Source organism: Macaca fascicularis, chromosome 20 (assembly GCF_037993035.2).
Source record: "Macaca fascicularis isolate 582-1 chromosome 20, T2T-MFA8v1.1".
In the NCBI taxonomy this organism is placed as follows: domain Eukaryota; kingdom Metazoa; phylum Chordata; class Mammalia; order Primates; family Cercopithecidae; genus Macaca; species Macaca fascicularis.
The window spans coordinates 6,680,635-6,703,584 of NC_088394.1; the positions used below are offsets into that span (position 1 = coordinate 6,680,635).

General features: G+C 44.1%; 1 protein-coding gene across 1 annotated transcript in view; it reads left to right on the top strand.

Moving 5' to 3' along the window:
- RBFOX1 (RNA binding fox-1 homolog 1) overlaps nucleotides 1-22,950 on the top strand; it is a 2,485,336-nt gene that overhangs the window by 628,513 nt on the left and 1,833,873 nt on the right. The window contains 1 exon segment of the mRNA XM_074028822.1: nucleotides 5,339-5,371. Within this exon segment, the coding sequence (XP_073884923.1) occupies nucleotides 5,339-5,371 (33 nt within the window).

The window sequence follows — 22,950 nt, forward strand, 5'->3', positions numbered from 1 at the left end:
TCCAGCACCGTGGTGTGTCACTTGCTGGTGGGGAGGGAAATCTGGAGGCCTACCAGGATGGCACTTGAGGAAGGGGTGTGATTATTTGGTCTTGCTGCCTGGTGGGCCACTTGTAGCACCGCTGGCACAGCCATCCCTACTGTAAATACTGGAGGAAGGGACAGGGTAACCTGCATCAGTCAGTGAGAGGGGAAGGGATAAAGTCCAGCCAGGGAATAGCCGACAGCCACCCACTGCGTGTCGGGGTTTTGGGATGGGAGCACTGCAGAGCTGTGCAGGGAGCGCTGTCTAGGATGATAGAGACCCGGTTCAGTTCACAGCTCTGCCACTTGCCGGGGAAGTAATTAAATCTCTTTGATTCTTATCTGGATCCATTTAAAGTGAGCTCTATCCCTTGAATGAGCTGATAAATTCCTTCCTGTGCTTGAGCCATTTTGAGTTGTTTTGTGTCGTGCTACTGAAAGAGACCTGTTTACCACGACCTTGCAAAAGTTATAGGGTAGGCCCATGCTATTCAGCACGGAAGGCGGAGACCACAGACTGGTTTGCAGCATCAGAGCCCCAGACAGTGTTTGGGCATCTCAGACAGGGTTCAGGGAGAACAGGTGGCTGTGACTGGACAGTGATCTTCCCTCTGTCTGTTAACTCAGTCTGGACATCTCCTGACGTGTGAGAGTCCCAGGAGGGAATCCGGGTCTCCATCATGTGACAGAATCCCTGCCTGGGTTTCAGAGGCAGCTTTGGAGTTCGACCTGAGTTCACACCCGGCCCCTGAAAGTCCCTGGTGTGGCCTTGGGAAAGGCTCTTTATGTCTCCAATCTCAGTTGAAAAGGAATCACGTCGACCGACTTCCTAGCACAAGCGAGAAGGAAACCCTTAATGTCGGCCTTTGCGATTTCAAACACATGCAGAGAAACTGAAGGAGAGGAAGGGAAATGATTAAAGGGATGGGAAATAGCTGGAACAAAGCTTTCCAGAGTGTCCTGCTGGAAGTTTCCCACGTCCCTTTTGCACCCTGCGCTGGTCCACAGAATGGCCCGCCTCAAACACAGCTCTAATCATATCAGCACCCCACTGCAGACACTCTGATGACTGCTGCTGGCTTGATAAAAGCCCATGGCTGGAGCTGGCGTCAGCAACCCTTAAAGAACCCTCCATCTGCCAGCAGGCCTCTGCAGTACGGTCTGGCTTGCCCAGCGTGCAGTCCAGCCACAGTGGGCTGTGACAAACCCTGAGGTCTGTGGGTGCACATTCGTGAATACTACGTGCCTTAGAAGTGAATCTCTGAATCTAATCTAATTTTGACTATGAAATCCACTCTGAATGCAGTGTAGAGAGGGTTCTAGCTACCTAGAGGGGCCTCGGTAAAGTTTACCCCTTGTTTCCTATATTTAGCCAATTGGTAAAATTATGAATGCAGTATAGTTTATCTGTCGTTGTCCACAAGCCCTACCACTCCCTATTGCATCACGATATGCCTTACCTTCAACTGTGCCGCCATATGTGAATGCTTGAGAGAGTTCTTTTTAGTCTCCTTTTTGATAAGAAAAAAAAAATAGCCAACATTCCCACAAGGTCTCTTTTTTGTTTTCCATTTTTTTGTGTGTGAATTTCTTTTAACTTTTAAGTTCAGAGGTACATATTGCAGGTTACAAAGGTAAACTTGTGTCATGGGGGTTTGTTGTACAGATGATTTCATCCCCCAGGTATTAAACCTAGTGCCCATTATTTTTCTGATTCTCTCCCTCCTCCCACCTTCCATCCTCCAGAAGGCCCCAGTGTGTATTGTTCCTCTCTATCTGTCCATGTGTTCTCATCATTTAGCTCCCACTTCTAGGTGAGGATATGCAGTATTTGGTTTTCTGTTCCTGTGTTAGTTTGCTGAGGATATTGGTCTCTAGCTCCATTGATGTCCCTGCAAAGGACATGAGCACAACACTATTCACAGCAGCAAAGACAAGGTCTCTTGTTAATGCTAAAGTGGTATGAAGCTTTATTTTTTATCCTTGTTTAAACATATGTTTTATTTTACAAGTGGATACATTATCTATGTAAACATCTTAAACAATTCAGGAAAAGAGAAAGTTCCCCTGACTTTTCTTCACCCCTTGGGTCTCAGTCAAGTTCCAGTTTGCTCAGAGGTAAACCTTTTGTCAGTTCGGTGTATATCCTTTGATACATTTTTCAGATATGCATCGATGGTGTGCGTGGTGAGGGAGAGATGGAGGATGTATACATACTTGAGTTTTGTTTTTTTTTTTAGAAAACGGTATCATCTTATGTTCACTTTTCTGCTTCTTTCATTTTTCACTAACAATATATGCTGTAGAGTTTTTAATGTCAGAAGAATTAAAATAGAAGAATCTTCCCCAAGCTGTGTAATGGTTTATAGTATGGATGGATCGCACATGACTTGGCTTTAAAGATCAGCAACTGGAAGTCCAACAGCCACATTCAGATCATGTATGTGTTTTTTGTTTGGCTAGAACCATGTTTTGCCTGGTAAAAACTGAAATGCAAATGACTTTAGCTAGTGGGCCATCATTAGTTACCCCAAAGGCCCTGCCACTCCCTACTGTCTCCCTTTATAGGTGGTTTAGTATTCAAACCTTGTACTTTAGTCATTATACTCTTTTAAAAATGTATTGCTGTCAGAACAATGCCACGATGGACAGTTAAGTGTGTGCCTTTTTATGTTTGTATTTCCCTAAGGTGGATGCAAGAAGTGGCTTCCCCCTAATAGGGGGGAATAAAAGGGGCTTGATGATGTAAATGGCACAAATTTAGGAAACGCTAAAGTTATGACTTGGGGGACATCAGAGTAATCAGCTGAAAACTCTGTTGCCCATGGAGCTCACTGAAGCAGAGGGAGTAGTTCTGCCTGAGGCTTATAGCTGTTGAATATCATATTTCCCTGACATATTCCTATTGGTTTTCAGCAGAGAAATATACACATTCACATGAGGTAATGTAGCCCAGGGATCTTGTGTGCTTGTGCTTTAAGGATGTGGCTGTTCACCACGGAATCAGCTACTTTCCCAGTCCTGAACGGGCTCCAAGAATGAGGGAGGGGAGGGAAGGTTCCAACCTCTGACATCCATCACACCGTGAGTTTCCCCATGGTTGGGCCCCGGATTCATGGCTTGGCAAGTCTTCAGCCACAGCTCGTGGACTTTCCTGGCTGAGGTCAGTCTGAAGTCTGGTCTCCCATTTAGGAGGCTAATGGTGCATGAAAGCTGCTCCATGGACACTGAGCTCTGTCTGAGCTCCCCAGTCTGTTGCCTTGGGAGTGAGTGTGGGAGAAATGGTGCCAAAGCCAGGTCAGTAAGAGCTGCAGGGGCTGGTTGCCTAACTCGGGAAGTCATACATTCTTAAGTCCTTTTTTGGATTCACATCTGTTAGCTGGTATTGGTCTGTGTCTTACCCTGGGTTGCCATAATAAAACACCATGGACTGCAGCTTAACCCACAGGAATGTATTTCTCATACTCTGGAGTCTGAGAGTTCAAGATGAAGGTACCAGCAGACTCGGTATCAGAAAAGGGTTTGCTCATTGGGTTGTAGGTGGCTGCCTTCTTGCTCTGTCTTCACGTGGCCTTTCTTGTGTGCAGGAGGGGAGAGAGAGAGAGAGAGAGAGAGAGAGAGAGAGAGAGAGAGAGAGAGAGAGAAAGTGAGAAAGTAAGGTCTCTGCTCTCTCTCCTTTTTTATGTTTCTTTCTTTTTTTTTTTTTTTTTTGAGATGGAGTCTCGCTCTGTCGCCCAGGCTGGAGTGCAGTGGCTCAATCTCGGCTCACTGCAAGCTCCGCCTCCTGGGTTCACGCCATTCTCCTGCCTCAGCCTCCCAAGTAGCTGGGACTACAGGCGCCCGCCACCAAGCCTGGCTAATTTTTTTGTATTTTTAGTAGAGACGGGGTTTCACCGTGTTAGCCAGGATGGTCTCGATCTCCTGACCTCGTGATCCGCCCGTCTTGGCCTCACAAAGTGCTGGGATTACAGGCATGAGCCACCGCGCCTGGCCATGTTTCATTTTTTTAACACAGAGTTTCACTCTTGTTGTCCGGGCTGGAGTGCAGTGGCACAATCTCAGTTCACTGCAACCTCTGCCTTCCCTGGTTCAAGTGATTCTCCTGCCTCAGCCGCCCAAGTAGCTGGGATTACAGGCACACACTACCACACCCAGCTAATTTTCTGTATTTGTAGTAGAGACAGGGTTTCACCATATTGGACAGGCTGGCCTCGAACTCCTGACTTCAGATGATCCACCTACCTTGGCCTCCCAAAGTTCTGGGATTATAGGTGTGAGACACTGTGCCCGGGCAGCTGTCTCTTCTTCGATGGGCACTAATCTCATCATGAAGGCCCACCCTCATGACATCATCGAAACTTAATTACTTTCCAAAGGCCCAGTGTCCAAATACAATCACATTGGGGGTTAGGGCTTCAGTATATGAATTTTGGGGACATAGCTCAGTCCAAGCAGTCGGATCGGCAGTGCGGCTGAGGTTGGCCAAGTCATCCAGGTATAAGGGAAGCTGTAGGATAGCAAGCTTCTTAAGAGTTATCACACAGAAGAAGATCTGATCTCTAGATAGGAGACCCTTTCTAGGCATAGATGAACAATGTTGAGAGGTGTCTACACCAAATCCTTTGATATGGAGAAGGCTTGTAGGTAGGAGCCTGAACATCCACCTGACTTTATGTTGGGTTTAAATCTAATTTCTTCTGCTTGATAACATCCCGACTTTGGAAAAGTGACCTAACTTATACAAACCCAATATTTTCTTTTATGAAATGGGGTCCTAAAAGTTATTCGAGGGCTTAAATGAGATAAAATATGTAAACAACTTGGCACCATTCCTGGCACAACTCTCTATTTCACAGTATTTTGAGGAATTTTGCAAACATAAAGCTGCTGTTATTGCTGTCATTGTAGCTTTTACCTGGTGTTTCTCATAACACAGACTTAAAGGTTTAAGAGGGGAAAAAAACACGTCAAAAATGTCTTCAGCACCTTTGTTTTCATTTTCAGTGTTTATTTAATCATTATCAGTACACGGACATTGCTCACAGCCCTCCCCACTTTTTTTTTTCCTGACAAGATTGTTATAATATGTTGAAAATATTAATTATCCTATTCGCCTCATTAACAGGACTGGATAAACAAATCATGTTGCTGTGCTTGGTGGAAGAATATGTGTGTGTGTGTGTGTGTGGTGTGTGTTGCAACCTTGTCCCCTCGGGTCATAACAAATTATCGATGCCAGTTCCTTTAAAAAGACAATTAATCCAATTACCTTCTTGTTGAATCAATACTAACGTCTTTTCTTCTTTAACTTGCAGGTTTCGGCAAGTCAGGCTACAGGCAAAGCTGAGGTAGGAAACACGGTTTTTGTGTCCCTTTAGAAGACAGTTTGAAGTGGGTTTCTTTTGTGATGGAGTGCAACGAGCACTCTCGCGGTGATTCTTCCGTGTTTCATTTCCTGGTGGCTTGGATGGTATGTTTTCAGTTGAGTGGTTGCTGTGCTGCTGGGTTTTGGGGTGCCCAGGTCACCGCACTGCTCTTCGTGGAGTGTGCATGGTAACGATGATGCGGGGTGACTTCAGAGTCTGTTTCTTGATATATACATCATGATTCTAGCCCAGCTCAGACAAAGCCCTGGCTCTGCCAGTGAAACTTCCACTGTCTCTATTATACAGTTTCTCCATTACTTCTCTTTTGGTTTTTGTTTATATTTTTTTTCCTTTCCCTTATTTTATTTTATTTTATTATTTTTGGGACAGAGTCTCGCTCTGTTGCCCAGGCTGTAGGGCAGTGGCATGATCTTGGCTCATTGCAACCTCCACCTCCCAGGTTCAAGGGATTCCCCTGCCTCAGCCTCCTGAGTAGCTCGGACTATAGGTGTGCACCACCACACCTGGCTAATTTTTGTATTTTTAGTAGAGATGGGGTTTCGCCATGTTGACCAAGCTGGTCTCGAACTCCTGGCCTCAAGTGATCTGCCCACCGCAGCCTCCTAAAGTGTGGGGATTATAGGTGTGAGCCACCATGCCCAGCCTGTTTTTCTTTTTCTACTCAGTCTCCAAGGCATGAAAAGAATTGTGGTGGATGCTGACAACATAGGTAAAGAATAAAAAATGAAGCTGGTCAGAAGTCACCAGCAAGGTGACCACCCATTGGAAATTGTCCATGTTGTCATGTAATGGGCTCCTGCAGAATATGCTCAGCACTATGGAGCCAGTCACTCTCACTCCCAAGCCACTGTGTGGGTAAAGCAAAGAAACACCGACCCGGGTTCTGGGAGCCCTGGGCTCTGTGTGATGTTGCGCATCATCTTAATTACATCTAGTGTTCCATTCTTTTTTTTTTTTTTTTTTTTTGAGACAGAGTCTCGCTCTGTCGCCCAGGCTGGAGTGCAGTGGCCGGATCTCAGCTCACTGCAAGCTCTGCCTCCCGGGTTTTTACGCAATTCTCCTGCCTCAGCCTCCTGAGTAGCTGAGACTACAGGCGCCCGTCACCTCGCCCGGCTAGTTTTTTTGTATTTTTTTAGTAGAGACGGGGTTTCACCGTGTTAGCCAGGACGGTCTCGAACTCCTGACCTCGTGATCCGCCCGTCTCGGCCTCCCAAAGTGCTGGGATTACAGGCTTGAGCCACCGTGCCCGGCCTAGTGTTCCATTCTTGGAACCCTAAGCATGTGGGAGTTATTTATATCCTACTGCTCAAGGTCATCACCAAAGTCTGATGTTTCAAATTCGAGAAATTGCAACCTCAGGCATAAATGGGTTAACTGTGGCTATTCGCTTTCCTCAGGTATACCATGGGGATAGTTATATCTCCCTTTGATCCACCACACGGTCGTTAGTGGGGTGAAATAGAATAAAACTTGTAGAGGCAGATTCTCACAGGGTTCTGCAAACACCTAAGGGGAGATCATTATCCACAAGTATCCATTCCCGTTCAAATGTCTCCATCCTCGGATGTGGTAACTTGGTGTGCAAAGGTTTTCCAGGAGCTGTGATGCATTTAGTGTGAGTGATTTCAGATGCCTAGTGAGGCAGGGATTTGGGAAGCACAAGGATAGGGCAGAGATGAGCAGCCTCCACTGTCACCTATATCCCCATGATCTTGGGACCAGTCACTCGAGTGAGTTATTAAACAACACAAATCTTGTTTCCTCATTTTTGGAACGGGAATAGCAATATGCATCCTATGAAGCTGTTGAGAGCATTAAAATGGCAACGGCAGTGTTTCCTCTGGTGGTTTGCTGTCATGGGAATACCAGTTTCTATGTATTTAGTACCTCTGATGCACCATTTATTTATAAACGCACTGCATACATCGTTATATAAAATCCTCACAAAAATTTTGTGATGTATAGGCTATGATGATCCCCACTTTACAGAAGAGTAAACTGAGACTTAGAAAGGCTGAGTAACTCTCCCAGCGCCATTCAACTAATGAGGAATAGAGCTGGAATGCGTAACCATGTCTGTCAGGGTACAAAGTGCCATCCTGTGTAAACCACACGGATTGTGGCCTGGTACCCAGCAGGTGTTCAGTAATATTAGCTCTGCCAGTCATGAAGGACTGATTGCCCTTTCTAGAGCATACCTGAATATGTCCTGTTTCTCTTTGGTCGGTACCCCATACAGCCATGTGTTGCCTATGATCTTCCATCTTTCTTCCTTTCCCCAGACACATTCTTACATCTGCATCCTATTTGGCAGTTTAAAATAATCATCCAACAAGAAAACACCCATGTTGCCCCTTTTCAACTTCACAAGATATATATAGAGATAGATAGATAGATAGATAGATAGATAGATAGATAGATAGATATATGTGTGTGTGTGTGTGTATATATATATATATATATAAAATGGAGTCTCGCCCTATCGCGAGGCTGGAGTACAGTGGCATGATCTCAGCTCACTGCAACTTCTGCCTCCCAGGTTCAAGCGATTCTCCTGCCTCAGCCTCCCAAGTAGCTGGGACTACAGGCGTGTGCCAGCATGCCCAGCTAATATTTGTATTTTTAGTAGAGATGGGGTTTCACCATGTTGGCCAGAATGGTCTCAATCTCTTGACCGTCTTGTGATCCGTCTGCCTTGGCCTCCCAAAGTGTTGGGATTACAGGTGTGAGCCGCTGCGCCCGACCATTCATAAGATATTTCTTATCCTTGTTTTACCAATTGAAAAAAAGGAGATCCGAGGAGTTAAAGTACTTCCAACATAGGTGAAATAATGTTTAATCATCCAACAATTCCACTTCTACTTGTGTGCCCAAGAGAAACTAGTGCTTATGTCCACCAAAAAAACACATGCAAGAATTTCCATAAAGGTTTTTTTTTTTTTTTTTTTTTTTTTTTTTTTTTTTTAAGAAGGAGTCTTGCTCTGTTGCCCAGGCTGGAGTGCAGTGGTGCAATCTCGGCTCACTGCAAGCTGCACCTCCCGGGTTCATGCCATTCTCCTGCCTCAGCCTCCCGAGTAGCCAAGACTACAGGCGCCCGCCACCACGCCTGGCTAATTTTTTTGTATTTTTAGTAGAGACGGGATTTCACCATGTTAGCCAGGATGGTCTTGATCTCCTGACCTCATGATCCAGCCGCCTTGGCCTCCCAAAGTGCTGGGATTACAGGCGTGAGCCACCGCACCCAGTCCCCATAAAGGTTTTATTTACCATACCCAAACACTGGAAACAAACCAAATGTCTATTAACGGAATAATAGATAAATTCGATAGTGGTATATTCATGCAATGAAATACAATACAGCAATCAAAAAATATTATCTATAGATATATGACACAACCTGTATGAATCTTAGTGATATAATGTTATAAGAAAAAAACTATCAGAAGAATGTACTGTCTGTGATTTCATTTGCATATGTACATCTACACCCACATATATATTATTTATATATTATATGTGAAATATATATATAATATATAAAATAAACAGACAATATTCATCTCTGATGATGAAAGTAGCAATAGTGGTCACCTCTGGGAGGTGTTGGCTGAGTAGGGGCAGAAAGGGACCCAATGGAAATGTCCAACACTCTCATCTGGATGTATTTACGGAGGCAACCATCATATATAAAACTGATAGGGCTCTACACTGAGGGTGTGTGCATCTTTTAGGTTGTAATTTGTATGCCAAGAAAAAAAAAAAATGAAGGCCCTTGGCAAGAAAAAGAGAAAACACAAACAGTATCAACCAGGATGATGGGGTGGGGAGAATGGTAGTGGGCAGGTGGTCATGGTAGGGGTAAGTAGGACGAAGGGAATTAGGAAGTGTAGGAATGCTTCATGTACAGAAATGCTTTTGATCAAAAATAGTGTTCCTTCCTTCATTCTTTTTTTATTCCAGTCTCCCATTTCCCAGATGGAACAGTTTTTTTTCATCTTTTTTTTTTTTCTCTCCTTACCAGTATTCATTCCTAAGGCTGAACGATCATTGCTGCAGCCAGATCAGATTTTCTTTCATGACGGCAGGGAGGTAACCTTTTATTAATTGAATTTCTAATGGCGATTCATCAAAGCAAGCGATCACCGTTATTTAATGTGTGATCCATATTCATGGCGTGTTCTGTGAGGTAAATAATAGTGGCTCTGGGAAAGCGCTTCTGCGAGATCCCTTTCCTTTTCAAATGACTTTCTTTTTTCCCCCCCCCTAAGTAGAGACAAACAGTTGTAATTTAAGCAGAACAAACCCCACCTGTGGAGGAGACATTGGTTAAAAGGAGACAAAAGGAATGGCAAACCCACAGACTCAGTGAGAATGAGTGGCTTTGCCAGTTCCCTTTCTCTCTGCAGATTGACAGTGAATATGTGAATAACGTTTGCTAAATCTGGACTTTGAAAACATGACAGCAAGCTGTTTGTGCCAATAAATTTTCGTGGCATATGCCACCCCTCCCTGCACCACACACAGTTTTAATAAGATGGCACACCAGCTATTGAGAAATGTGAAAAACCCTGTGGAGGAGAGAGCTTTATCTTCTGACCAAATTCTGCCCGGCAATGTTTATGACAGCTGAAGAATTTATCTGAAATTCCCTCTGCTCGCTGCAAAGCACCTGGCCCTTTGTCCCCAAGCAGCCTTTAAGAACCAAACTAAGATGTCACATACATAATATAACAGATAAATGGCCCAATTTCCATGTCCACATGATGAATGGAATGCAAGTTCAGCACACACATATTTGCACATTAATTGGCCCTGCATGGTTCCATTTTGTTCCTAAGTTGCTACTGTATGTCTCGTGGACTCCTTCCCCTTCAAAATCATTAAGCCTGTTTTATCGCACAAACGCATACACATTTCCCCCTATTTATCGTCACGCAGCTTGCCCTGCTGAGAGAGAACGAAGTTACCTGGGTGCAGCCATTGGATTGCAAATGCGTGTGTCTGAGCCCTCTCCACCACCAACTGTATGTTAACACAGAGATCTGAGACCCAGCCCCACGTTGCCTATGCTGACAGCCAAACAAAGGAGACTGTAGACAACGATATTTGAGGAAAAAAAAAAATCATTTCATTTCACTTACCAGTTGGTTTCTTGCCTCACCTTAATGATTTCCTGTTGGTAGTTTAATGGCAATGTAAACTCAGTGGAGGGCCTCAGTTTTGATAAATTGGCCTGCTTTTATTTCATGGCAAAGCAATCGAACGGAGATTGATTGATATTACAGCTTTGCTACCCCAAATAATTGCAATGGCAAACTACGCAGGTAGCAAACTCAGTGGCCTTGGGAGAATGTAGGTGGAATCTCCCTCCGACCATTATTTGTTCCTTCCAAAAGGAAACTTTATCCTAGGCCTAGGAATCATTTATTTCTGCTGTCTTCCAAGTCCAGTTCTCAGGAAGATGAATCGGGGGCTGCAGAGCCCGTTAAAGATACTCTCACCCGCTTGAAAAGACACCAGTGCATTTGAGAAAGAGGCTGAGCTGCTTAGTCTGGGAACAGAAGATCAGTCCTAGCCATCCAGTGTCGTTTGAGAATCTAGCACATTTCACAAGGGTCAGTTGAGCTGTTTCATCAAGAAGGTTATGGAGGAAAGACCAAGAGCTTTGGAGTCTTGTAGATGAGGTGTGAACGATGGGTCCACAGCTTATGAGTTAACGTGACTGTAGTCAAGTCACTGAACTGCTAAGCAAGTCTTTTCTCTGCAAAATGGGAGTGTTGAAATGACGTACAAGGTTTGTTTGAACTTTAAATGAAATAATCCATATGCAATGCCTGGCTGGGCATGGTGGCTCACACCTGTAGTCCTAGCACTTTGGGAGGCTGAGGCAGGAAGATCACTTGAGCCCAGGAGTTCGAGACCAGCCTGGGCAGCAGGTGAGGAAAAAACCCATCTCTACGGGGAAAAAAAAAAAAAAAAAAAAAAAGGGCAGGTGTGGCGGCGTGTGTGTGTATAGTTCCAGCTACTCAGGAGGCTGAGGTGGGAAGGTTGCTTGAGTCCTGGAGGTGGAGGTTGCAGTGAGGCAAGACTGCACCACTGCACTCCAGCCTGGGTGACAGAGCTAGACCCTGTCTTAAAGAAAGAAAGAGCGAAAAAAATGCAATAATAGAATGCTTAAGACAGAGTCTGGCATACAGTACATGTTCAACAATTAGTATTTTGCTTCCATACAAAGTCCCCCTTCACTTACATTTGTACCAAGTAAAACAATAATTAGGGTGTGGTGACTTATGCCTGTAATTCCAGCACTTTGGAAGGCCAAGACGGGTGAATCATGAGGTCAAGAGATGGAGACCGTTCTGGCCAACATAGTGAAATACTGTCTCTCCTAAAAATACAAAAATTAGCTGGGTGTGGTGGCACGTGCCTGTAGTCCCAGCTACTTGGGAGGCTGAGGAAGGAGAATAGTTTGAATCCAGGAGGCAGAGGTTGCAGTGAGCCAATATTGTGTCGCTGCATAATCCAGCCTGGCAACAGAGCGAGCCTCCATCTCGAAACAGACAAACAAACAATAATTAAACAACCTAATTAGGAATCATCGAGACCTGTAGTTTTGAAAGCTTGCTATGCTACCTTTGCATCATGGCTGTATCCTGCCCTAACCAGACAGAAGTTCAATCCTATGACCTAATTCACATTGGAGTTAATGGCCCTCTTGTCTCCACCCAAGGACAAGATCCACTTGAAGATCAGCAGTACTTTCCAATGAGCACTCTTGGCCTTGTCTAATTTTGCCCAGTCACGCTTTGATAGTCATCTCTGTCCTTGAAACCAGCACCAAAGAATATTTAAAGAACTCTAAACAATCATGTGGTCTTAATTCAAGGGTCCAGAATTCTCAGTTGGAGATATGGTTGGTGTTTTGTAATTTCTTAAACATTTAAATGACAGTCTATTATAGTCTAGGCACAATACTAGGCCCGGGAATACGTGTTCAAAGTTGACACACTATCATATCCTCAAAGAGCTGATGGTTCAATATAGTATTATAGAATAAATGCTGTAGTGTCACTTGTCTCATGAGGGCTGATGTTCTCAACAGGGCAAAACTGTCCCCATAAGGCTCCCTCCGTATTTGGTAAGTTCCGGATCTCGATTCAAACATAAATGAGCCTAGAGAGGCTAGGGATATTTATAGAGGCTGCTCAGAGGAGGTCATATGCAGACTAGAACTTCGAAGGGTGGATTAGGTTGTCATCAGGTAAAGAAAAGTCAAGGGCCCGAGAAAAGGCAGAGATGGGGAAAAAAGCTGCCTGTTCAGAGAATAAGTGAAAAGTAAGTGTGGAAACAGTGAAGGAGGATGATGTAATCAGAAGGAAAAGAGAAAAACCAAGGCCAGGCATCCTCATGGAAATCAAAGATTAAGATGATTACAAGAGAGAGGTAAGAGTGTTGGATAATTCAGAGGGCTCGAGGAAATGGGGTCAGGACCCCTGGCACTGAGTTTGGCAATCACACCATCATTAATGTCCTCAACAACAGCCTTTCCAACATGGATGGCTTAGGAGTAAATGGAAGGAGAAGACACGTGGGCCACACTGGAGCCCAGCTGTTCAAAGCAGCCATTGGTTGATCCAAGGGACCAGTGGTCCTCTGGCTTGAAGGAAAGACAGGAGTTGGGAAGGAATTTTGAAGATGGCAGAGGCTTGGGTACATTGTAGTCTTGGAGAACGGACTCACAGGTTACGATGGTGGGGATTACAGCACAGTCGGGATTTACCCATTGAAAGGTGATCCGAGTGTGCTTGAGGCTGTTGTGTTTTGCTCATCATTGTCTAGCACCAGAGAGCTATGGTACTGATTGGATTGAGCAGAGACATTTTTTTTTCTTCTGTGACATTGAAGGAAAAAAAGATGGAGAGTAAATGTGGATACATTTTGAAGGAGAAGGAAGATAAATTTAAAGAGGTTATGCCTGGCAGCCTTTACTTTCCCAGTGAATAGCAGAGGGAAATGTATGTGCTGAGAATAAGGACAGCAGCTGGGCACGGTGGCTTATGCCTGTAATCTCAGCACTTGGGAAGGCAGAGGCAGGAAAATCGCTTGAGCCAGGAGTTTGAGACCAGCCAGGGCAATGTAGCAAGACCCTCTCTCTCCAAACAATTAAAAAAATTAGCCAGGCAATGTGGTGCCCACCTGTAATCTTGGCTGCTCAGGAGGCTGAGACGGGAGGATCACTTGGGACCCAGGAGTTTGAGGCTGCAGTGAGCTATGATTGCACCACTGGACCCTAGTCTTGGTGACAGAGCAAGACCCTGTCCCCCATAAATAAATGCATGAGTGAATGGATGGAGAATAGTGGTGGAATTGGAGGTTAGAGGGGGAAAATAAGCAGACAGAAGAAATAGCTGATATGAGATGGTGGTGGGAGGCTAACTAACCAGCAAGCTGACATCCAGAAGCACTTAACGGGGAGGTGAGCAAGAACCTTCCCATAGCAACAGCGGCAGCCGTGTTGATAATTGCAGCCATCCTTTACCACGTGTGAACAGAGTCCCAAGTACTGCATTGTCTTGACAGCAATCTTTGCAATAACTGTGAATGCTCCACGTTACAGACAAAGAAACTGAGATGTGGAGAAGTGGTGTAGGTTGGCTAAACTTACTCGAGAATAGTGGGACCCAGGTCTGAACCAGGTTCGTCTGACTGCAACACCTGGGCTCTCTCCATTAAGAGCAACGTGACTGTCCCTTTTTTATGTCCAGTCCCAATGAGTGGTGAAACTTGGGCACATGACTTAATCTTTCTTTGTCTTGTTTGTCTGCCCCATAGCATGAGGACAGTTAAAGAGTGAACTTTATGGCTTATTCTGAGAAGTTGAAAGGCATACTGCAGTTTACAGAAGGCAATAAGCATATTATTTGGTACATAAGCCGTCCTTAGTACATGCTAGTCATTGTAGTGGTTACTTTTATTAATGTGCTTGGTGACTCACTCTAAGCTACAATAGGAAATAGCAGAGGTATCAACTAGAACCAATTCCTAGCCTCTGAACTGCACAGAAGCATCAGTCCTAAGAGTGTTTCGGAAGCATCTTGCTCTGTGAAAATTCATTAAGGGTCTCTGGAAAAGTGAACCGTTGTAAAATTTCTCTACTTCTTCATTTAAAAAACTGGGTTTCTGTTGCTGTGAGGTTTGGGAGATGGATTAGAAGGATCCCACCTTTTTTTTTGTTTTGTTTTTTTTTGAGACAGAGTCTTGCTCTGTCTCCCAGGCTGGAGTGCAGTGGCGTGATTTTGGCTCACTGCAAGCTCTGCCTCCCAGGTTCACGCCATTCTCCTGCCTCAGCCTCCCAAGTAGCTGGGACTACAAGCACCTGCCACTATGCCCGGCTAATTTTTTGTATTTTTAGTAGAAACAGGGTTTCACTGTGTTAGCCAGGATGGTCTCAATCTCCTGACCTCGTGATCTACCCACCTTGGCCTCCCAAAGTGCTGGGATTAAAGGCGTGAGCCACCGCGCCGGGCTTATCCCACCATTTTTACCTTGCAATGGGGGGGTTAATGAGTAAAAACAACAAAACGGGGGGAAAAAAGCTAACTTTTAATTAGCACTTGAGTCTGTGCCAGCCAGGCCACTCTGCAAGTCATTCTACATACCTCATCTTATTTAATTTTATCCTCACAAGAACCCTATGAAGTGCGTCCTATCATTTTTTCTATTTTACAGATGAACACACTAAGGCTCAACATGGTTAGTTAAATGAGTCACAAATGTAATAGTAGGGAAATTGAGACTCACACCCAAGGCTATCAGACCCCCAAACCAGCTGGGGTGCTTGCAACGTGAAGTTGGGAGTCACCTCCAGTCTCTTAGAGGCAAAGGCTCAGTCTTTTGACCCTGGGGAGAAAAATCTCATCTCTCCTCCCCTAAATTTTCTCATCTTCCAAGGCTTCCCCTGCTACAGCTAAACCAACCTCGTTGACTGCCTGTTTTAAGATTTTGTGAGTGCTCTGTGATCACAAAACCCATTCCCACAACCATATATTATTTCCTACAGTTTTGACACCATTTATTTCCATAGCATTATACATTCCAACCTTCTGACTGTTTAAGATCAAAAGATGTGCTCCCGGGCTCATACTTCACTCCAGCTCTCAGACTCTGTGCACCAAATTAGACAGAACAGCAGAGGCTCCAGCCTGTCATAGTCTGTAATGTTGCATAATTCCAAGGATTCACCATGTTTTATCAATGGCAAAAGGAGAGACGGACTCAGCCACAGTGGTGGGGCTTTCATGGAGGATATGGGGGAAGGCCTGGAGATGCAATGGTGGAAGGGGAGTGCTGGGATGTTCAGAATCAGTCTAGAACGTGGTTGATTGTGGAAATCCCAGGCCAAGGGCAAAGATTTATGAAGGGTCAGAGAAGAAGGAGGAGATCCACGTAGGGTACCGTGCTCCCTCCTAAGAGAATAAAAGAATTGCTGATTATATCCAGGGGGGAGGGAATAGAGATTGTGTCTGCTCTCCAGGCTGGGCTTAGTGGTTCTAGAATGGAGCAAACTACATACTGATTAGCAGATGGACTTCTTTGGAGGGGTCATGCATTTATTCAGCAAGCTTTAAAGAGCGTGTAATGTGTGAAACCACTCTTTTAGACCCTAGTAACTTAAAATGAATGAAACACTTTTTTTCTGCTCTCAAGGAGCCTGTGATCTATGAAAATACACTGATGGGTGAACAGCTAAGCTGTAATAGAAGTGGGTTCAAGGGGGAGAGTGAATACCTAGAGGGGCCTGTTGAGGTCTCCCAGGAAGCCTGGCTTCAGATGAGATGGGTCTTCCTGTCCCGTTTACCCACATGCACCTGATGCAGGGCAGACAGGCCCCAAAATTGGGGCTTAGCCCAAGAGGGTTCTTGGCTTTGCCCAGGAAATAAGTCAAGGGCAAGCAGTGGTGTTAAACAGCAGCTTTTATTGAAGCATCAGTGTACAGTAGCACCAGAGGGACTGCTCTTTCCTGAGCAGAGCTACCCTGAAGGGAGTGTGCCCAGAGTAGCAGCTCAGAGGCAGTTGTGCAGTCATATTTAGACCCACTTTTAATTACATGCAAATTAGGAAGCAGATTATAGAGAAATGTTTAGAAATAGGGTGGTAACTTCTGGGTCCTTGGGTTGTTGCCATGGAAAGGGCAATAACTCCTGGGTGTTGCCATGGTGATGAGAAACCGACATGGCACTCTGGTGGGCGTGTCTTATGGGAAGCTGCTTCTGCCCCATCTGTGTTTTAGCTAGTCCTCAATTTGGTCCAGTGTCTGAGCTCCACCTTCAGAGTTGAGTCCCACCTCCTACCTCACACTTGCTCTAGAACGAGTAAGGGGCATTGGAGACTGTATATACAGATGCCACACTCCATGACATATTTTAGCAATCTGAAAGCAAGTGTGATCAACAGCAAAGATTGCTTTGGATCGACTGTGTGTATGGATAAGGGGTAAGGGAGGAGGGAACAATTGGAAAATCAGCTGGACGTGTGGATGAAGGGCACTGAAGGTGACTCTCTGTCGTGGGGGTGATAATGATAACAGTGATGGTGGTGGTGGTTATAGTGGCAGCAGTGAGAACAGCCAGCATTTATTAATGCTCACTGTATGCTAGGCACTAAGCAACGTATTGTATATAAATTACCTCTTTCATTCCTTCCAATGAACTTAGGAGAATGAGTATTAATATGGACTTCATTTAACAGATGAGAAAACCAAGGCTCAGAAGAGTTTATGGGACCCACCCAAGGTCATACGGCAAGTAGGCAAAGTTAGTATTTGATTCTATGCAATTTGCCTCCTGAACCAGCGGTCCAGCAAAGATGGGGGAAGCGGGCTTGAAAACCCCCTTGGGTTAAAGTCTACATTGCTCAATGCGAACTTCTCATGATAAATGATGCTAACACACTTTGGAGAAACTTCGTGACTATGCCTGATTCCCGGCACTAATGTAGCTTGACTTGGGGCTGATATCCCACTTATCTCACCAGAATGACAATTAGGGGGTGGAAAAAAAAGAGTTACTGCTATTCTGGCTTCCTCTATTGAGCTATGAATAAATGATGATAGCTGTGAAATGGTGTGGTGTTTAGATCGTTTCTGGTAAATTAAAAAAACTAAAAATTGAATAAAGTGGTAATCCATGCAGCCATTTAAAATAGGAGGAGTGGAACAAAATTAGTAAACTCTTTTAGTGTCTTCCTGGCCTTGTCATTCTAATGTAATTAGTTTGCAAAAATATTAATTAATACTCAAACATCTGACGCGTTTTTTACATGTTAATTTGAAATGTGTTAGTTACGTTTTCTACTTCGCCCTGGTACTGTCTTCAGCAGCAGCACAGGCAAGAATTCTGGTCCTATAGCCCCCTCCTTAGAGCACAGCAGCCGAGTAGATATTGAGTGGCTATTGGGAGCTCCTTGCAAAACTCGGAGCTGCTTGCACCTTTGCAGAGAAGGGGAGAGAATGCTGTATGGAAACAGCATGTTAGTGGTTTTAGCTAGTGGGGACTGACTGCAAATGCAGTATCTCAAGAAGGCTTCCTGAGTTCCAATGATCAAATGCTGTGCTGGGCCAGCAGGGGTTTCAGATGGTAAGCAGAAGCTGGAGGGAGAAACTCCTCAGATCACATTTGAACTAGGTTCTTTCCAGATCTTACAAATGGGTTGTGTGCTCATGCCCTAGAGAAAGGTGCTGAATTCTGAGCATGTCTCATGAACTATCTAGCCACTGATATCATTTAAGGGTGTTATCTGCTGCTTTTCTTTTTTGTTTTTTTCTTTTTTTTCGAGACAGAGTCTTGCTGTGTTGCCCAGGATGGAGCGCAGTGGTGTGATCTCGGCTCACTGCAACCTCCGCCTACCAGGTTCAACGATTCTCCTGCCTCAGCCTCCCAAGTAACTGGGATTACAGGCGTGTGCCACCACACGTGGCTAATTTTTGTATTTTTAGTAGAGACAGCGTTTCACCGTGTTGGCCTGGCTGGTCTCGAACTCCTGACCTCAGGTGATCTGCCTGCTTCAGCCTCCCAAAGTGCTGGGATTACAGGCGTGAGCCACCGTGCCTAACCTATTTTCTTATTTAATTCATACATTAGTCAGGAGATGCTAAACTATGCAAGTAACAAGTTAACCATGAAATCTCAATGGCCTATCCAAAGAGGCTTATTTCTCACCCATGCTATGTCTGATGAGAGCTGGGTGACTCTCTAGGGTGGCTCTCTCCATCTGTTGACCTCACAGTACAGGATGCTTCTCTCTTGTGGCTTCTCTGGGTCAGTGCCTACCTCCACTATCACTCTGGTAGGGGAAGAAAGGAAACGCTGAGATGGCACACATCCCTTCTACTCACAGTCCGCCAGCTAGAATGTATCCCAGGGCACCTGTAACAAGAGGCCCGAGAAGATGAGGAGCACATGGATATTCTCTGGGAATTCAATGCCTGCCACGGTGTGCCAGTGAGGACCATGACAGTGATGACAACAAGCACCTGTATTCTCATCTCATTTCTCTGCTTCACTCGCTGCTACACTGGGGTCACTTGCCTGGCACTCTGTTACGCACTTTGTTCCATTCATGTCGCTGCAATGTCAGTCTTTCCATTCTAAACAAGATGAGATGGAGGCTCAGAGGGCTAAAACTATTTGTCAGCGGTTGCACAGTTAGTAAGGGGTACAGTCGGGAACCAACCCAAAATCCGACTCCAGTATCTCCACTGGTTTTTTGCCTCCCAAGGTTCTTGACAGATTTCCTTTGGTAGCATTGTAGTGGGAAGAGCTGAGGGCAACCCTTAGAGAACACCCCTGGAGACCCAGAGGACAAGGATCTGTTAAGTCTCCAAGGGATGATGCAAATGATGCCCACATTTGTGCAGAATTTATTACTTTCAACTAGCAGATCCACGTTCTGCATCATATTTTAATCTTATAGTAATCCTATGGAAGATTTGGGAAGAATAGTATTAGTTCTTTTTTGTAGATGCATTAGTAGAGGGTCCAGGAGGTTAAAGACCTGCTAGAGGTCACCTTGGTAGTCACTGACGGGTGTCTGGACTCCAGACTGAGTCTCTGCATGTGTGTGGGATTGCGGATCCTGGAGACCCTAGACTGAGGTCCCTTAACCTCTTCTGTTTCATGACCCCCTTGGACATCTGGGGAGAACAATGGGCCTCTTTGCAGAATAAAGATTTCAGATACATGATACAAAATACTTAGAATCACAGAGGAAACTATTTATATTGAAATACATTTATTAAATAAATTAAAACGTGATTTAGTCAAATCTTTGCTTTCTTTATTAACACATTAAACAAGCAAGTCTAGTAATTACCGTAATTTGGAAGTAGCGATAAGCATTGTGATATTTTGAGATATCTGTGACAATTATAATGTGACTAAAACATCTGTGATTTCTCTTGGTGACAAAGTCACAGGTACTTGTAATACTACTGCGATGTTGTGGCTTATATTTGCAATTAAAGGGAGTGCTAGATTTGTTAGAGGCTAGTGAAAATCAGATTTTATTTTTTCCTGTCGAAGTTCATGGACTCACTGTGTTCTGTCTAGGGACCCCTGTAGAATCTTGGATCCCCAGTGAAAAATCCTGTCTGTCTTGGCCCTGAACTGTCTTCTGATTCTAGTTGGGTGAAAGCCTAAAACTGGATGAGTCCGAGCTCAAATTGTGTTTGATTTTGTTGCATGTATTCACTTGGTCTCTACTACCTCGTGGTAGTGACGTCATCTCTGCCCAGTGCCTGGTCTTAACCCGGGGCTGCTTCTTTTCCAATACAGCACATGTGGCATGTAAGAGGATCAGGGGTGTAGGTGTGGTGGCTCACACCTGTAATCCCAGCACTTTGGGAGGCTTAGGCAGGTGGATCACTTGAGGTTAGGAGTTTGAGACCAACCTGGCCAATATGATGAAACACTGTCTCTACTAAAAATACAAAAATTAGCTGGGTGTGGTGGCACATGCTTGTAATCGCAGCTACTTGGGAGGCTAAGGCAGGAGGATCATTTGAACATGGGAGGCGGAGGTTGCTGTGAGTCAAAATTGTACCACTGCACTCCAGCCTGGGTGACAGAGTGAGACTCCATCTTAAAAAAAGTTTTTTTTTTAAAAAGATCAGGGGTTAATAAAGGCTAATCATTTTTCCCTCAATACTAGGTACTATAGTAAGACTTCATACCCACTATTTCACTTAATTGTGGTAGATTCTAGCGTTAAATGTGTTTTGCAGAAAGTAATAATGATGGTTAACATTTATAAATATTTACTATGCACCAGACACTCTTCTAAGCACATTTAAAGTACTAAAATAATAATAATTATTTTAGTAGCAGTGGTAGCAGCAATAGTAATAGTAGTAGATAAGACTTATTTAGCATTCCCTTGGTGCTAGGCTTATTATCTTCTAAGTATTTTACATGCTTAATCTTAATTATTCCCCACCACATTCCTATCAGGTCAGTAGTAGTTATTTACATTTTACAGAATAGGAACCAGGTTCAGAGAGATGAAGTAAGTTGACCAAGTCACACGACTACAAAGCCAGCCTTTGAATTCAGGCATTCTCTTTCCACACACTGTGAAGGTAATCACTAACCTCTACTGCCTTGTTTTCCACTTTGTTTACTGTTCCTCATAGCTATGTCAGAAGTAGAAGTGAATTTTTCACTCCCATTTTACAGATCGGACAACGGAGACACAATCACTTTAAGAAATTTGTCTTAGAGTTGGCTTCATTCAACTCAAAGATGGAACAAGAAAGCCTGTGGATGAGCAGTTTATGGGAAAGGTTTATGGGCAACACCTGGAAAAGTCATACATTACTTCTGCCCACCTCCCATTGGCCAGAACTCAGTCACTTGGTCTCGTAAACTGCAAGGGAGCCTGGGAAATGTAGTCCAGCTGTGTACCCAAGGGGAAGAAACAAATAAATTTTGAGGAACTCACAGCTGTCTCTACCACAGGCACTGAGCAGAGACCTGGAGAGCTCATGATTTGTGGTGAAACTCCAATCACAGCAAGAGTGAAACTAGGGGTTCAACATTTGAGGAGACACTCTCACGGTAGCCAAGCTTACGCCCTACTCCACAGCCCCCGATGGTGCCTGGACTGCAATGTTAGTTTGTGTAGCAGAGGCACCACGTGCCAGTGATGTCCCTGGGCGGCTTAAAGACAGAATTTGATACAATACATTACTGCAAATTAGAGAATGTGAAAAATCTCATGCTGTGGAGATTTGGACTCTGGGTATATTTTTATAAGCCATGGAGAGTCTGCAAATGAAACACTGTCAAAGCGAAAACATGAAAATGTGTAATAGTTTGTTACTGTACATTTAAATTAATATTTAAAATGCAGCCTATTCTAGGCCGGGCGCGGTGGCTCAAGCCTGTAATCCCAGCACTTTGGGAGGCCGAGACGGGTGGATCACGAGGTCAGGAGATCGAGACCATCCTGGCTAACACGGTGAAACCCCCTCTCTACTAAAAAAAAAAAATACAAAAAAAAAAAAAGGAACGTTGTTGTTGGCATTTTCTTTTCTTTAGTTTGGTGTGTATTTTTAATTTAAATGATCCAGACCCTGCTCTTAGGATCTCCTGCTCAAAGCCTGTACAAGCAGCTCGTTTATTGGCACAGGGTGAGAAAATGGGGTACTTGAATCGTGTATCATATAGTACTGTGTGTTATATTCCCTCCATTCTTAGATATCAGGGGTTATAAATCTCAGCTTCACTTTAATAATAATTTTTTTTTTTTTTGCAGGAGGAGAGGATGTAGAACAAAAGCAACACAACATTAAATGTGCATGTTGATTTTAAAACACATTTATATTTCAGATATATTTTTAAAATATATGTGTGTTAAAATCAGAAAAATCTCTTATCCCAAAAGAGAAAACAAACCAATAAACAATAACAACGGAAATATAATCCTATTTCTGATAATACTTTTTCTGACATTCTCCAAGTATGAAACAAAGCTACTTGGTAACTGCCTCATAACTATTCATCTCTTGGCATTCCATCTTACCATATTGGTAAGTAAACTGTCTCAGGGGAACCTGCAATCCCAGATATGTGTGGCAAACACCCAGAGTCCCAGCGTTGGACTCCACTAATTGTTTCGAGTGAGGGATTTGATCACACATGTCTCTCTGCTTTTGGATTTTGAAGGTTGTTGGCCCAAGGCTGAGAGCATGCTTGAGGCTCTATCTAATAAGCCTGGTGTCTTTAGCTAATGACTCTTTCTTTCTTGTTCTGAGTAGAACACAAGCTTTATAGGCAGCCAAGCAGTGATTTTTTAAAAAATCTCTCTGATTAGCAACATTCCTGTGAGTAGATTTGTGTCTTTTTCATATTTCACATTCTGAATATTTTATGAAAATGGTTTCTTTTCCCAGTGAGCTAATGCTGTGGTTTAAATAATAGGATGAGAAGGTAGGAACCCTGATATTTCTCCCTTTAGGGACAACACATTATCTTGCTGATGGT